This window comes from Lactuca serriola, chromosome 1, assembly GCF_051521515.1.
Source record: "Lactuca serriola cultivar US96UC23 chromosome 1, Lser_US96UC23_V15, whole genome shotgun sequence".
Lineage (NCBI taxonomy): Eukaryota > Viridiplantae > Streptophyta > Magnoliopsida > Asterales > Asteraceae > Lactuca > Lactuca serriola.
In genome coordinates this window covers 66,607,254-66,624,204 of record NC_136408.1, presented here as the reverse complement: position 1 = coordinate 66,624,204, position 16,951 = coordinate 66,607,254, and the positions used below count along the sequence as shown (strand labels likewise).

Genomic DNA, 16,951 nt, shown 5'->3' with positions numbered 1-16,951 from the left:
TAACATTGGTTCAATTTTATTTTTTTAACTAATGGCAAGTCTGCAGGTCAAGTCAAATCATTTTTATGAATAATAAGAGTAGCAAACCTCTTTAAAAAAAAAAGAGTAACAAATACTCTATGTAATTGTATATACATATGTTTCCATGTGCACAAAGGCACATGGCTTATTGTATGTACTCATATTTGTATATATTTGACTATTCTAAAGCACAAGTGATATTATACAAACACATATCCGATCGTTCTAAGATGGCCTCTTAAAGATACATATATCTTTTCTACTAAATTACTAGGGAAGTGTAAATTGGAAAATAAATAAAACAATAGGAAAAAACGAAGCCATAAGCTTGGTTAGGACTTGTTATAGGCCTACCCTTTAAAGGAACAAGATCCATCAAAGATAGTGTGGATTCATTAACATGAAATCTGGTCCAAATTATAGGGAAAAAACTTATTAAGACCAAAATTTGACTAGGTTCAAAGTTTGGGTGTATGTAACTAGAATGTTCGTAGTCAAGAGTGAAGACTCACCTTTAAGGGATCAAGACACCCAAACTTAACATCTCGTCTCCAACAAAAAATTGGGCCTAATGGGATTAATTATTTCCACACAAACATCAAAATAGAAATTAAATCATCCTAAGAAGATAATATTTTGTAATGAACCTAATTTCATAGAGATGAAAGAAAAATAGACAACAAGTTGTGTTGTTAATTTTTTATAGGTCGTAAAAATAATTCTTTTAAAAACTACATTCATAGATCTTGAGTCTGAGATTAATATGCATCACCTGTTGAATTCTATTAAGGATCTACATAGATAACCAAAATCATCAAATGCAAATTATATAAATACATGTTGAATTTTCATATACATTTTATATTTTTTTGCCATTTTGCATTTAGTCAATTTTAAAGTTGTCTATCCAACATTGAAACACAACTCCTCAAATGTGTGAAAAGGAAACATGTAAGATCCATACATAATTCTCGTATCCATTCAAAATCCAAAATGTATGTTGATGGTTATTGTCTTCTAATGGTTATGTGACAAAATATAATATGTCAATATGAAAAAAATATATATATTTGATTTTCCTCACAATTTCATAAACTTATTAAATAATAATGAAATATGTAAAGCACCAATCAACCTTGTCCATATCCTGTAAATAAATCTTTGTTGGCAAATGAATAAAACTGAAATTAAATGATTGAATCATAAAGAAATCGCAGTTACCTTTTAGACAGATGTAGTTTCCTAAAACTGGAATTTTGAAAACAAATATCTAAACACCCAATTACAATATTTTAACAGTGGACCCGATTGCAGCATATTAGACCCTTCTTCCCCCAATAATGCAATTATATTCCTCCTTTTCTTTTCATCTCAATTCTTCAAAATCTCTGTAATTTGAGTTTGTCACCTCCGATCTTGTTTTCAGTCAGTGAGTTGTTAACGATGGCTTTTCAAATTGCGAAACGCCTCCTTCGCAGCCGCGCAACAAATGAAGTCTTCACGATGTCGAGAAGCCCTAGCTTAGGACTTTTCTCATCGATCGATCGGAACTATTCTTCCAGCTCCAATCTGATCCGCGCCACTCTCTTCCCCGGCGACGGTATCGGTCCCGAGATCGCCGAATCCGTGAAACAGGTCCAAACTCCAAACAGTTCTATTTCATGCTCAGATTATTGCTTATATATGTAGAACTGTTGTGATGTTTTGACTTTTTTCTGTTTAGGATTCCATCGTGTCATTTGTCTTTCTCTATAGTTATATTATTATGCTTAGGGTTTAAGCATTTCAATGTTTTACACTTTTACGTTGTTTTCTTTGTGGATTCCACAAAAGTTAATAACTGTTTTAGATCCCTTTTGTACCAATTGATATAGTTCTAGCTAACAATGGAACTTTACGCCAATATCTAGTTTGCTTCAAACTACAAAAAGGAAAACCATATTTTGTATGTTTACACCAGGTGAGACTTATGAACCTGTTAAATTCATGGGGTGAAATGGCTACAAATTCGATTCAACAACAAAGAATGTTAACTCTATAGTGATGTTAAGTTTTTCCTTTCAACAATTTGCAGGTATTCACAGCTGCAGATGTCCCAATCGAATGGGAAGAGCATTTCGTGGGGACAGAAGTTGATCCAAGAACTCAAAGTTTTGTTACATGGGAAAGTCTAGAATCAGTAAGACAAAACAAAGTGGGGTTAAAAGGACCAATGGCTACACCAATTGGTAAAGGTCATCGTTCATTAAACCTCACCCTAAGAAAAGAACTCAACTTATATGCCAATGTTAGACCATGCTACAGTCTACCTGGTTACAAGACTCGTTATGATGATGTAAATCTTGTCACTATTCGTGAAAACACAGAAGGAGAATACAGTGGTCTTGAACATCAAGTAAGCATATATGATTTGATTCATTTCATCATCATAATAAAATGAGTTCAAAAGTAGATTATTCCCATTTATTTACAAAACCTTTTGATTTTAATAGGTGGTGAGAGGAGTTGTTGAAAGTCTTAAAATCATCACACGTCAAGCAAGTTTAAGGGTGGCTGAATATGCTTTTTATTATGCTAAAGCCCATGGAAGGGAGAGAGTATCTGCTGTACACAAAGCTAACATCATGCAGATGTCTGATGGTCTGTTCTTGAAGGTATTACTATTTTCCAATAAATTATATATAAAAAAAAACTTAATTATTTTTACTGATTTTTTTTTTTTTGTCTCACTTGTAGTGTTGTCGTGAAGTTGCTGAGAAATACCCTGAGATTAAATACGAGGAAGTTGTCATTGACAATTGTTGTATGATGGTATGAATATAACCTCTTATCTCTTTATTTAAAAATATATATTTCATTGCTCAAATATGACATTAACATTATAAATGATGACAGCTAGTGAAGAATCCAACACTGTTTGATGTTTTAGTGATGCCAAATCTTTATGGTGACATCATAAGTGATCTTTGTGCTGGGCTAATTGGAGGATTAGGGTTAACACCAAGTTTGAACATTGGAGAGGGTGGTATTGCTCTTGCTGAGGCTGTTCATGGTTCAGCTCCTGATATTGCTGGAAAGGTTGGTATTGGTTGACTTTGTGTTTGACTTTGACTTAATAATATTATTATTGACTTATGGTTATATAATTTATTATAGAATTTGGCAAACCCAACTGCATTGTTACTGAGTGCTGTGTCGATGCTTCACCATTTGGATCTGAATGAAAAAGCTGATCAGATTCAGGAGGCTGTCTTGAAAACAATTGCAGAAGGGAAGTACAGGACTGGTGATCTTGGGGGATCATCAACAACCACTGACTTCACTAAAGCTATCATTGATCATCTTTGATTTTTTTTTTCTTACAATAACACCAATTTTGCATTTATATATGTAAACATTTGGAGTTGTAACTTGTAAGGAGGGAATGAATTAGACCCACCCAGAACAAGATTTTTTTTTTTTTTTTTTTTGTGAAGATTTTATTTGAGCGATAAAGATACAAACATACTGCTCAAAACTCAAAAGAGAAAGCTGTACTAGCTGGCATGATTTTATTCCTTGGTATTATTACTTGTAACTTATCAATAAGTCTCATCATCACTTTCACTTTCACTTGATGGATGGATCGATCATGTTTGCTTTTTTATTTCATTTCTTTCTTTACTTTAAAAACAAGGTCATATTAGAATTGGATTTTTTTGGATCTTCATTTAGTAATTCCCCAATTTAACCACGCTAATTCTTTTTAACACAAGTATCATAAATAGTTACCAAAGAGCAAAATGAAGTCCAACTTGCATAAATTGTCAACCCATGACTAAAAGATTCAAAATCATTGGATTGAAAGCCATAAAAACAGTGTAAGTCTGTCTGTATATATTGCAAGATCAACTAGCAATGGCATGCATCTCTCACAACCTTAAATCGTTCATATCTTTCAGAACCTAAATAACAACTTTATCCATCCATCCAATTCCAATCTGTCTTTCTTCATTTCCATTCTTTTCTCAACTTCCTTCCACCATCATGCATCATTGTTGCAAGCTGATCAACACACAGTAAATTAGTGTCTGTTTTTCACACTCTCTAAACCAAATTGTGTATAAACAACTACATTCATTCATGCATATATTTAATGCGTATAATGGTATACTTGAATTTGAAAACTACAATATCAATGTGAGCCATGTCATAAAATTCAACACAATATCAAACTAGTAAACTCATTTCAAAAGTTTATATTTCATTATTGGTTCAAAAAATATAACTCTAATGGACCTAAATGTTCCCTACTCAAAAAAAAAAAAAAAAAAAAGACAAGTCCAACTCATTCCATCTTTGCTTCTCTCCATCTTCATCTCGTCTTGTCAACGCCTACAAATGAAGCATGTACACCACTTTATTAAGGAAAATGAACTTGTATTTATCAAGACACAGAGATTTTGTGATGGGTGTAAAAATAGGGTATGGAAAAGGTATTGGGAAGTTTTGGTAAGAAAAATGAATATAAGAATGTTGCTTCTAGGGTTCAATAAGGTCTATCCATTTCCATAAACTTACCTAAAACTCATGAGGTAACAACATTGAGGGACCTATGAAGCTTCGTTAGATACCTAATCAATAAGAAAAAAAAAATATATCCAAATGATTAGGAGAAGACTTTAGAGGAGGAGCTTTTGGATCGATGAACCCTAAAACTACCCATCCAATCTTGGAAAAGGAAGTCGAAAATAGCATGAAATTTGCAAAACCCACAACAACATATCCCATCACTCAGCACCTCATACAGAAACACATACTAACAACAATCTGACTTTAACAGGATATGAATGAATTTGTAGGCTAAACAATGTAAATAAGCACATAAATAGGAACTGAATTATCACCTTCGGGGAGCCAACCATAGCCGTTTTGAGAAAGGGTAAGCATAGATGTCATCAAGGCCGAAGCAGTAGCAGTGTGGAAAGGTTGCATTGACTCCAAACAAGCACTCATTTCTACTGGACAACTGCAATACATCGCCAATAACAGTTCCAATCATTACATACATGAACGGATGAAGTAATTATGTATGTATGCACAAAGTTTTTTCCATTCCGGATACACTTGGATCTAGTACTTTGTATACACAAAGTGAATATCGATTTAACTGAAAAGCGAACAGAAATTCAATTCATTTGGCAAGTTTGTTTTTACCAAAAGTTTCAAAACTCAAATCAATTTGGACTTGAAAAGTAGCATATCCATGGGAGCGGAGGAGCGTATATGAGAGGAAATGCGTATAACAAATTACCGGAAAATGCGTTGAGATAGAGAATTCCGACTAGGGATGCGAAACGCAGAGGGCGCAGCTTTGGGTTGCGATGCTGCCCTCGCCGCCACGTTACGGAGAGAAGTTGATCGGAAAGCAGATCGAGCTGCGGCCGCTGCAGTCGCCATTTCTGTGCGTATGTGAGGGTTTTACGGTTTTTGCCTAATTTATGTGCCTTCCAACTTCCAAGGGTTTAAAACCAAAATATGTATTCAACAAATAGCAATGTACTTATTTTTTTTATTATAACATTATCCTTTTATTTTATATGAATACAACATTATATTTTTAAATTATTCCTTGTTTAAGACATTCTATATGTATTAGTTGTACAAATGAAGTATTTTGGGATTATATTATGTGTCGAGAATTTGTGTATACCAGAAGAGACGAGCAAATCTGGAGTTCAACAATCGTCTGAACTTGATAAAAATTGTATTTCTTCATGTTAATCGGATATATACTAGCGAAAACATCCAAAACGGGAAAGTATCATGATGTTAATTTAGAAGCATGTACTAACAACAATTTTTCATTCCTGACACATTTTGTCTTAAATCATCTTTAATGTGAGTTTTTTTTAGCTTATTATTATTTACTTTTTTTAATTAAGTGGTCGATATCATTGGATAACATAGCTTATTTGGTTTTTTTATTGACTGTTCTAAATATATTGAATGGTCAATATATTTTTCCACTTACTACATCTAAGTCGTTATCCGTTAGTAGTATTTCATTTTATCCCTTAAATATATTTTAGTTTTAAATATTTGTTATTTGTTTACTAAATAATTCATTATATTATTTATAATATAAATTTATTTACAAAATATAAAATTTATATCTATAATGTTTTTAAAGCATTTTTTATTTTTTATAACTATAACATAATATTTTTTTCTTCATATTTTATGTATATAAAATAAACACCCGACATAATTGTATTTATATGTTTTTATGTTTGTGACATTTTGGATATAATGCGTGTTTAAAAAACGTCTATTTAATTGAGGGTGGTTATAGAATATTTTAGATAGATAAGGATATATTAGTTAATTTAAGAAAAAAAAAATTATTAAAAGGGGTCGTCCATTGGAAATGTTATTTTATTATAGCTTAAAAGTTATAGGAATGATGAGTTAGCAATTTTTTTGAGTCTTAGAGTTAACCATTAAAGATGCTCTTAGATCAAACTAGCCTTATACAAATGTACATTCTCTTACATTGTTATTTTTTCCGTTTAGCCTTATATTCTTTTAGCCATAAGACTACTTTGTAATTATCCACAAACGTGGGTGTAAAGACATACTTAGGTTGCTATTATGAGTAAAAGATAATGTACATTGGGCATATGAGTAGTGAGAGAAGTATATTATTAGTTCTCAACCAACTTAAAACCCTAATCCATTTTTTTTGGTTATTTGTGTATTTAATGATTAAGTTTGAGATTCAAGTACGCAAACAAAATTTCTTTTTCTTTTTAAATTTGAACCTTTATAGGTAACTACTTGAACAATATATATAAATATAACATTCAATCTAAGACCTACAAAACCATTTTTGAGACGATATCAATCACTTGGTGATTTTTTTCACCATGCTAGATCAACAAATACTGATGTTCACATGATATGTTTCTATCCTAAATTTCTTTACACATACTACGTGTCTATACGCTTCCAACTACTTCATATGAACACAAACCTTACCTCCAAAAATGTCACCATGAACCCCTTTTAAACTAGAACTTCAACACTTACAAGATCAAGATCTCCCCTAATTTGAATCCAAAAATGGCAAACTTGGAAAACCCATATCATAAAAAGTGTCAAATTCCACAAGCAACTCAGGCCATAAGTTTGAAGATTGAAACACAGGAAGCTTTTCAGTGTTTACTTGATAATCCACATTGTTCAATTCTGTTTGTGTTTGGGGAGTTGACAAAGTGGGCAATGATGGAAACAATGAAGAACTTGACCTTAAATGAGGGGCTGGAGCACGTAAAGTTGGAATGCTGGTTGTACTTGTACATCGGTTCACTGATTGTATAAGAGTTGATGCAGGGATTTCAAGAACTCTCATCACACCAATTTCTGCAATAAAAAAAAGAAAGACCTTGAAAGATGAGATGAATAAAAATGGCAGAAAGATTTCAACTTGCATACCTTTATCACTTTTCTCTTCATCAAAAGTATCATCACATGTACGTGTCAAAGTGTCAGCCAATACTTTATTCGCATACACAAGATCATAATATTGTTCAAGAACATTCATCTTCTTCGTTAAACACATCTCACATTCATCAATTAATCCATCGTACTTCTTCCGTACCTCTAAAATCTCCTTTTCACATTCAGAAATTAGCATCGATTTCTACAAAATCAACAAGATAATCGTTATCATTAAATAATACAGAAAGCAATATATAATATATAATCATATATTACCTTTTCTTCATGTAATTTCTTGATTTTTTCTCGCTCTTTCTTGATGTTTTCTAATTCCGTTTCTAAAGGGGCATCGTTACAAGATTGATCGGAAACCGATGGTACTACAGGCGGATTTTGTGGTTGTTGAGGTTGAGGTTGATTGTTTGTACATTCTGCAGCAGAACTTGTACTTTGCTCGACTTGAGTACACACTCTTCTTTTACTTCTCACCCTTGTTCTCACAGAAGGGGGAGTAATTGTTGTATTGATCTGAAAATTTTCCAAATCACTTTCGTTTTCAGGTTCATGTCGAAATGACTTTTGTACCCTTCGAGATAACCTGCTACATGAATTCTCCCATGGAGTTTCTTTTAACAAATTCGTCCAAAACAAAAGTGCTCCATTTTCAATCAAGTATGAACAACTTTCGTTCGTGTGTGCTTCACTTTCACCCAACAACAACATATTTTTAGAATAAACTCCTTTGTGAATCTGTGCTTTTGATATCATCGAGCCTTTTAAACATTCAATATCCCCATTCTTGTTCAATAGAGATGACAACTCATCAACCAAATCATCCATGAAACAAGTGTTTTCTGATTTTGACTTTGACTTTGGATCTTCAGAGAGCTTTTTTAACAAATAAGCTGCACCCCATGCTAACAACCGGTGGCAATTATTGTAATTAATACCAGCCGAATTGTGGTCATAAATCGAACCTTTCTTAGAAAGAATCAGCGCTTTTTCTTCAATGGTGAATGACGAATATAACCTCAAAACTCGTAACCGGTTTGAATCGAGGGTGAGCTTTCGAAGGGCTTTTATGTCATTTGACGGGTTCCAATCACTGTTGAAAAGTATCACCACATCTATAGATGAAAGCCTAATGGTGGAATGACACGTGCGATAATCTAGTAAGCAAACAAATTTTCCATTTTCTAAATTGTTGAACAATTTCAAATCTTGTTTTCTCTTTTCACGTTCGTGGTTGTAAAGAATCTTTCCATGGATACGTATGTAAGAATCTTGACCAAATCTTTTATCAACAAGATCATCCAAAATGTCTCCAATCGATATAGTTTTAGAACCAACCACTGACTGTAATATGTTACCAAAAAAAGTGTTATTTACTTATTTTTAACATTATAATCCTTATTTAAAGTTTTAAGTATACAAAAATTACAAAGTTAGGCTACCTGAAATAGAACAATTACTCTCAAACCACATTCTTTAATCTTTAACAAAAGCTTGTCAAGAAGCTGTAGTTTCCCGCTCACACTGATTTCAGCATCCAATTGGTCAACGAGAAGATTTTTTTTCAACGATTCACGTAAAGTGGGGTCCACAAGATACGGGTGATCACAGCACTGCAACAAAAATAAAAAATTAAAATAAAATAAAAAATTAAATTAAAATCATTTTTACCAAATAACACAATAGAAATTCAAACCTTTTGGGTTTGTGTGAGAATGCCATTGAGCGAAGAATTGTCCCTTAAAGATGATGAAAGTGACTCAAAGTTGGAATTTAACAAGGAACAATATTGTTCCATTTGCGTATGAGAAAGATGAACTGGGACCCAATATTCTTCGATTTCAGATGAATTAAACTTGCGCTCATTTGAAGCATCAGATGCAGATGCAGCAACATGATTATGATCACCTACTTGAGATACCTTCTTCGTCTTCTTCACTTTCCGCCTGCTATTTTGGAGCTTTTTTTTGAATGTGCTTGAGTTTGATTTCGTCATTTTAGTACCTCCATTGATGGGTTTCTTGCTATTTGTCTTTTCCCCCTTTTCAAGCATGTAAGGCATCTCAAGCTTTTTCCTCTTTGAATTTTTCCTCGTATCCACCATCGCCATAAGCCTCTTTCTTTTCTCTGACATTGAAAGATTCGAAAAAGATTTGTCTTCGTTCATTTGAGTAATTTTCCAGGGAACCCTCTTCGATTTGCTCTGTTGGGTCTTCTTCAACCTACAAAACTACAGATGAAGATACATACATATATACAACTCATATATATATAACAAGATACATGAATGTGAAAACATGCATAATAGTTTCCACAAAAAGGGGTAAACCAAGAAACATCAAAAACCCTAAACACATATGAAATAAAGTGTTAAAATTAGGGTTTTTGGTGTATACATAGAGAAGATATGTACACAGGTATGTGTACATAATCCTTAAATTAACACATACGTGCAAAAAATACACACGTATGTGTAAAGTTACAGTGATTAAGAAAAGTATATGCTCCTTTTAAGCCCTAATATGCAAAATGACAGGGTGATCAAAAAACACAAAACTCTTGAAAACAGAGCATATGCAAAATGAAAAATGAAAAAAGATCAGAGAAGACGAAATGCATGTATCAGTGTGTTATTTGCTTTCTTGCTAAAAAGATGAAGCATTAAGTTCAGATTAGTTCCCATTTTCAAGTCCATTTTAAAGGCAGCTTCCTTACTCACCTGAAAAATCGAAATGCTGGAGGTGTTTTTAGGATTTTTTTTAACCTTTTAGAACAAAATATTTCATTGATTCATTTGATTAAGGAGATGAAAGGGTCATTTTCAGCTTTACGGACAATGGAGAGAGCCTGTCACTGTCGAAGAAATTCGTTGTGGCCTCGAGGGTTCTCCATTTTCACGTACATTTGCCAGTCTTTGTCGCTGTCAGGTGTAAAGTTTTTATTTTTGGGTTGCAACAACATTTTGTTTTTTTTTTTCAAGAATGCAAATATGAAATATGCAATATTATGTCTAGGATGAGCATTGAAATCCGCTTTTGGAATCGGAACCGTCTCGGAATTGCTGGTTCTGAAACTGGAATTGCCTTAAGCGGTTCCGGTTTTCATTTTTTCGGAACAGCTACCCGCTGAGTACCCGACAAAACTGGAGTGTGTGTGTGTGTATATATATATATATATACACACACACACACACACACATTAGTATTTCATATAAATATGTTTGTGTTACTTAGACTGATTTAAAATATATTGGTCCGATTTTGTCCCTCTTTGGTCCGAATTTATTCGATTTGGATCGAACGAAGTTGTGGTTTTATCGACAAAAGTTAACAAATTTAATGTACCTGGGTTACCCGCTCCTGGAACTGAAACCGCCGATTCCGGGACTGGTTACACAAATTTAAGAACTGCCTAGAGCGGTTCCGGTTCCGGTTCTAACTTTCTAAGAACCGCCGGTTCCGGTTTCGGTTCTCGCCAAATGAGGCGGGTACCCGCCTATGCTCATCCCTAATTATGTCCTTCAACTTTTAAAAGGAACAATGATCCTTAAGACTAGGGGTGAGCAAACCTAAACAAACAAACCGAGAAATCGACTAAAACGGACGAAACCGAAACCGAAAAAACCAAAATCGAAGCAAAACCTAAGGTTACGGTTTGAATTTTTTTAAAACCTAAGGTTAGGGTTTTAATTTTTTAAAACCGAAAAATCGGGTTTAGTTTCGGTTTTTACCCAGAAACCGACTCATCCAACCCGAGGAACCGACTCATACTTAAAACTGACAAACTACCCCAAGAAACAGACCCATCCAACCCGGGGAACCGACTCATACTTAAAACTAACAAACTACCCCAAGAAACAGACCCATCTAACCCGAGAAACCGACTCATACTTGATTGTGTTTTGGTTATAATAGACTATTTCATGCTTTGGTTGTAACTTGTAATAGACTATTTGGTTGTAAGACTCATGTTTTTTGAAGTATTTAACTTCAATTTGGTGTTTTTTGAAGTATTTAACTTCTTGCTTCATTTCTGGAAAATTGGTTAAAACCTAAAATCCATGGGTTTAAACCCAAAACCCGTGAGTGTATGGGTTGAACCCAAGAAACCAATAAACCGTCTAAACTGACCTCAGAACCCGAGAAACCAAACCGACGAGAAATCGATCCTATTGGGTTCTGAAAACCAGAAACTGACTATTTATGGGTTGGGTTGGGTTTGGGTCCCAAACCGACCCATACACAGCCCTACTTAACAAATCAAAGCTAAACACCCCCCCCCCATGATAGGTAAACACTATTTTTTCCACTTCCCATGGTCACTAACCACCCACTCCCCCATCTCCTATGATGGATAACTACCATTTTCTCAACCTCCCATGATCAGTAACCGCCATTCCCCCCATTTTCAGTGATCGATAACCATCATCTCCTCTCACCTCTTACCTTCGATATTTATGGTTATTGTAACTTCCCTTTTTGGTTTTAACTTCCACTATACCATTATCAGACTTATGTTCTTCGTCTTCCCTCAATCCCACGATAGATAACCATCCCTTTCTCACCTCCAACGATTGGTAACTACACCTCCCCCGTCACTCACTTTTGGTAAACTCTCCCTCCCCCACATCCCACGATTGGTAACCACTTTCTATGCCATTTCCTACTTTCGCTAACCACTAAACCATAAACCATATATAGCATTGTAATCGTCTGGTGTACATGGGTGTTTAGGGTTGGGGCTGTCATTATTTCTTAGTGTTTGTAAGACTTTTAAAGGCCTAAATTCAACAACATTACCTTATTCTTCATCTTCGTCTTCTCTTATTCTCTTTTTTTTTTTACATTAAACCATATCATAAGTTTCCTTCATCCTCATATCATTTTGAAACGTTCTTTATTTCCTTGATCCTCGTAGCACTTCCGTTTTACATTCAAGTTTATTGCATTGAGAGCTCAAGTAGGTTTTTTTTCATCCTCATAGAAGTTTTTGAAATTTTCTTTATTTTCATGATCCTCTTTTCCAGTTTTTTTAAGAAGCAAACATGTAACCCCTTTTTATATTTTCATCTCCGTCCCACCATCTACCCAGGGGAGTTTCCACTTTGTTTTGGAAAACAAACAAATAACTCATCTTCCTTTGTTTATTTCCCCCCTATTAATTATTTATTGGTTTTTTCAATTAGTTCTGCAAAATTGAACCCAAATTATTCTAATTATTATTTGTAATAAATTTAACAAATTCATAATTATATAACATAAGATGTAACATCCTCACTAAGGGGTTAGAGTTTTTTTCTCTTTATAGTGAAAATATATTTTTTTAAAAATAAAGTAAAATAACTAATAAAATAATAAACTTGAAATAAATGATAAGTAAATGAATTAATAAAAGGTTTATATCAAATATTTAAAGAAAGTGGTCAATTTGGATTTAAAAATCGAAAATAAATAAGGATAGACTAGATTTGACAAGTTGGTCAAACTAGAGGACTAAAATTAAAAATGTTTTGGACTTGTTGGCTATAAAGTTAATACTTTTGGAAAATTGTGTGAAAATGATAAGTTCTAAAAAACCAGACCCGATAAGAAACTCGCAACTCGACCTAATTTGACTAGAGAATTCTCAAGTTGACCAGGGATGGGGATGAGGATCGAGATCGGGAATCCCCAAATAAAAAAGTTGGGATGGGGATACATCTAGTCTCCGATCCTGTATTTGTCTCCATTAGATGTTAATATATAAAATAATAGAAAACATATAATTATAATAAAATTTACAATACCTAAAATATGATCCAAGTATTCCTACTTATTAGTAATTACTTGGTTGAAATTATACTTTTCCTTCTTCGTTTATCTAATTTAACCTCCTATAAAAAATCTATCCTTGAGTAATCTATTTTACCTCAAATATCACTATGATATTCTATCTAGTGTTCATTCTTTATTACTTTTCCTATTTATTTTGTTAATGTCAAAAGTTCGGTTCCTACTAATTTAACCAAGTTTGTGCTCTCAAAAAAGGAATATCAAATACTTAACCTCACATCAGTCATATGTTTATGTTGTAGCATATATAATAAAAAAACATCATTTTACATGTGTTGAAAATTCTCATTTAATAATATGTTCATGTTATAATATATTCAATGATATTAAACAACTTGTTATATCTAAAGTAACTTGATTTTCTATGTATGTATTTAAATTTGGATAGAAAAACAGCTTATAGTTTTTATGTAATCTATGAATATTTTATGTTTTTAAAAATCTTTAAATTTATGTTGGTAAAACTAAAATTTAGAGTTTTTATTTACATTCAAGTTTTTATATTAAAATAAAAAATAAATACTCGATTCCCCGTTGGGGTCCTCAGTCTTCGTTAGGGGTGGGGATGAAGATTCATTTATATTACGTGTTAAGGGTGTGGATGGGGATTGGGGTTCCCAATACTCCCCGACCCTATTTCCATCTCTAAAAGAGACTAGTCAGATGGTGTCAACTTATAGCATTAGAAGACCTAAGGGATCATGTTTGCCAGATGATGAAAGTTTGTGAGTAAGTAATTAGTGTTCTCTCCATTTGGAGAGAAACAAAAACGTGGTTGAAAGGAAGGAAAACTCTCAAATGGAGATTTGGGGATTTTGAAAAATATATAGAGTTAAAAATTAAAGGTAAAGTGAAGATTTAAAGCTCGATTATTGAAGCTTTGAAGGTGAAATCTCTTTAGTTGCATCCTTGTTTATGAGTTAGGGTTTTGTGTGAATCTCAAATCCGATTTCTGAGTCTTATTTTGTGAATCATTACAGTTTTTTATTGATATTCCATATCTTTATCATTACTTCATCAACTTACCATGTAGTTGTTTGATTTGGAGTTTAGGTGAGGTTTTTGGGTAGATCCAAACACTAGCTTTTAAAATCTGAATTATGTATTAATTTAACTGTTATTAGTTTATTATATTGTTTGTAATGTATTCTATAAAATCGTGAGGTTGCCAATTGGTCAATAAATGGTTAGAATTTCATAATCAGTTGTGGTAGTTGGTCGTTCGAACCTAAATCTCATGTATGAGTTGTACACACATATAACATGTAGTTTGAACTTTAAATGTATTTTTTTTAATCATGGATTATGTTTTAGCTTGATTTCTTATTGCATAAATCCCAAATTGGAAGCTAAAAGTCATTACGTATGATGGGGTAAGGCTTAGTAATAGAAATTATACATTCCAAAGTGAATTGTTGACAAATTAGGTTCAAGTAACTCATGGATGATATAAATGTCATGAAGTTCATGTAAATTCATTTGAAATAATGATGTTGACTCTAAGACAAGGGAACTCCATGAATCTAAAATAACTCGATAAATTAGATGTTATTGACAGGTTGTATAACTTGGGATTTAAAACTAATGATTGCATTGATGGAATGAAAGGTAATAGGCTTTTACAGCGTATATATATATATATATATATATATATATATATATATATGTGTGTGTGTGTGTGTGTGTGTGTGTGTTTTGCTTAATTAGTAACATATATTTAAATGAATAGTTGGTGATTTAAGGAAATCAAGCTTTAAAGAAGGTGTTGTTTATTGCCAAGTTTTAAGGTGAGTTTATAAAAGGTACACGTCCATATCTTATTTTCACACTTGATGTTTGAATGATGTTTCCTACTTGATGTTTGATATATATATATATATATATATATATATATATATATATATATACACACACACACACACACATACACACATAAGTAAAAATATAATCCATTTTAGCTAAATTAATCTAACAGAAAATTGTAGCTAACTTGAATACGAATCCATGGATATAAAGATCATCAAAATCCAAGCACGTATGAAGAAGTCATGTCTATTTGAAGTTGAGAAGTTAAGTGTGTTGCTAAAATGAGAAAAGAGCAAGGTAGACACGGGGTGTGTCCCCTTGGACACAGGCTATGTGTGAGCTCCTAACACCCCAAAGGCATTATTTTAAAGTAAATTGTTATTCTAGAGCTTTTTAAGTAAGACATATGTCGTATCGTGCGTTCGACCAGTAAAAACAATTTTTAGAGCTTAAATCGGTCATTTGCTTTTTATTTCATTTATAAACCTCTTAGAGAGCTACTAGGGGCGATATTGCTGAGCCAGACCATTAAGGAAGAATCTAGTTGCAAGCAATCAAGAATCAAACACCATATATTGGATTAAAGGTAAACTTCATCTTCTTGCTAATCTTGGTTGGTGTTTTCATGGTAAAGATTGATGGATAACGAAACCTCTAATATTGTATGCTTTCATGGAAAGAAAACATGATGGTGATTTTGTTGTGTGTTTAGTAATCATGATTACAAGTGTTATAAGTGAAATCCATGCTTAAATCATTGAGATGAAGAAGATGAGTAAGAGCCCTAATTTATCTTTTATATTATTAGAATGCGTAGTGTATTGTAAAAAAAGGTATCTATCAATTTTATTTTATTTTCTAATTTACTAATTGTTGGCTAATTTTGTTATATGGTGATGTGATTTTGCAAGATTCAAATACATATAATTGGAAAGTTTCATTTTTTACTAGTGATGTAATAATATTGCATATAGATTTTCTTGTTTAGACTTTTGATATATCATAACTAAAAACCTATTTAAATTCTTTATATAATTTTGCACCGTGTTTTACTACTCTTGTTTGGGTCCCTCAGTTGACATTTTAGTTGATCCATATGACAACATAATAGTAAACTTAATTGTCTATTATTTCTTGCTTTGCGCTTTTATCATTATTTTCCTAAACTGAGTACAACAACTTACTCATACTCAATTTTAAGAAGAAGATGAAGTTAAAACGTTGTACAAGTGGCTTTGGTACCACTGTTGGAAGATGAACACTTTCACAAAATAAACATGTAACAGAAGCTTATACATAAAAACAAACATGTATGTCTTCTTCTTCCACCAGATGATCCATGTACAAAAGAGTTAGGAATGATTTTACAAGATTCAAATACATATAATTGGCAAGTTTCATTTTTGACTAGTGATGTAATAATATTACATACATATTTTCTTGTTTAGACTTTTGATATATCATATCTAAAAACATATTAAAATTTTTTATATAATTTTGCACCGTGTTTTACTATTCTTGTTTGGGTCCCTAAGTTGATATTTAGTTGATCCATATGACAACATAATAGTAAACTTAATTGTCTATTATTTCTTGCTTTGCACTTTTATCATTATTTTCCTAAATTGAGTACAACAACTTACTCATACTCGATTTTAAGAAGAAGATGAAGTTAAAATGTTGTACAAGTGGCTTTGATACCACTGTTGGAAGATGAACACTTTCACAAAATAAACATGTAACAAAAGCTTATACATAAAAACAAACATGTATGTCTTCTTTTTTCGCTAGATGATCCA

At 32.6% G+C, this 16,951-nt stretch overlaps 3 protein-coding genes across 5 annotated transcripts; 1 reads left to right on the top strand and 2 right to left on the bottom strand.

The window, feature by feature from the left end:
- Window positions 1-1,334: 1,334 nt before the first annotated feature.
- Window positions 1,335-3,633, top strand: LOC145090272 (isocitrate dehydrogenase [NAD] catalytic subunit 5, mitochondrial-like). The gene is made up of 6 exons (XM_079028565.1): window positions 1,335-1,656; window positions 2,096-2,416; window positions 2,514-2,675; window positions 2,758-2,832; window positions 2,917-3,099; window positions 3,178-3,633. Exons 1-6 carry the CDS (start codon window positions 1,465-1,467, stop codon window positions 3,367-3,369), a joined length of 1,125 nt encoding a protein of 374 aa, XP_078884691.1. The 5' UTR covers window positions 1,335-1,464; the 3' UTR covers window positions 3,370-3,633.
- LOC145090283 (protein NUCLEAR FUSION DEFECTIVE 6, mitochondrial-like) lies at window positions 3,472-5,516 on the bottom strand. Of its 3 annotated transcripts, XM_079028583.1 has the most exons (4): window positions 5,315-5,515; window positions 4,908-5,029; window positions 4,582-4,634; window positions 4,214-4,395 (listed from the first exon to the last, which is right to left on the bottom strand). In XM_079028583.1, exons 1-3 carry the CDS (start codon window positions 5,458-5,460, stop codon window positions 4,627-4,629), a joined length of 276 nt encoding a protein of 91 aa, XP_078884709.1. In that variant the 5' UTR covers window positions 5,461-5,515; the 3' UTR covers window positions 4,214-4,395; window positions 4,582-4,626. The 3 variants fall into 3 exon arrangements, with proteins under 3 accessions (XP_078884699.1, XP_078884709.1, XP_078884704.1); XM_079028573.1 differs by lacking the exons at window positions 4,214-4,395; window positions 4,582-4,634 and adding an exon at window positions 3,472-4,065; XM_079028578.1 differs by lacking the exon at window positions 4,582-4,634 and having other exon boundaries at window positions 5,315-5,516.
- A 1,373-nt stretch (window positions 5,517-6,889) lies between these two features.
- On the bottom strand, window positions 6,890-9,682 carry LOC145056638 (uncharacterized). The gene is made up of 5 exons (XM_079004340.1): window positions 9,212-9,682; window positions 8,958-9,128; window positions 7,780-8,859; window positions 7,498-7,705; window positions 6,890-7,425 (listed from the first exon to the last, which is right to left on the bottom strand). Exons 1-5 carry the CDS (start codon window positions 9,680-9,682, stop codon window positions 7,109-7,111), a joined length of 2,247 nt encoding a protein of 748 aa, XP_078860466.1. The 3' UTR covers window positions 6,890-7,108.
- Between the last annotated feature and the right edge of the window lie 7,269 nt (window positions 9,683-16,951).

Bases quoted from the DNA above. Each gene is read 5' to 3' on its own strand.
- LOC145090272 (XM_079028565.1), top strand. From the start codon at position 1,465: ATGGCTTTTCAAATTGCGAAACGCCTCCTTCGCAGCCGCGCAACAAAT. The intron at 1,657-2,095 runs GTCCAAACTCCA...AACAATTTGCAG, and splicing joins TCGCCGAATCCGTGAAACAG to GTATTCACAGCTGCAGATGT. The intron at 2,417-2,513 runs GTAAGCATATAT...TGATTTTAATAG, and splicing joins ACAGTGGTCTTGAACATCAA to GTGGTGAGAGGAGTTGTTGA.
- LOC145090283 (XM_079028578.1), bottom strand. From the start codon at position 5,460: ATGGCGACTGCAGCGGCCGCAGCTCGATCTGCTTTCCGATCAACTTCT. The intron at 5,030-5,314 runs GTAATTTGTTAT...GATGTATTGCAG, and splicing joins CTATCTCAACGCATTTTCCG to TTGTCCAGTAGAAATGAGTG. The intron at 4,396-4,907 runs GTGATAATTCAG...CTTCATTTGTAG, and splicing joins CTATGGTTGGCTCCCCGAAG to GCGTTGACAAGACGAGATGA.
- LOC145056638 (XM_079004340.1), bottom strand. From the start codon at position 9,682: ATGAACGAAGACAAATCTTTTTCGAATCTTTCAATGTCAGAGAAAAGA. The intron at 8,860-8,957 runs GTAGCCTAACTT...AACATATTACAG, and splicing joins GAGTAATTGTTCTATTTCAG to TCAGTGGTTGGTTCTAAAAC. The intron at 7,426-7,497 runs GTATGCAAGTTG...TTTTTATTGCAG, and splicing joins TGAAGAGAAAAGTGATAAAG to AAATTGGTGTGATGAGAGTT.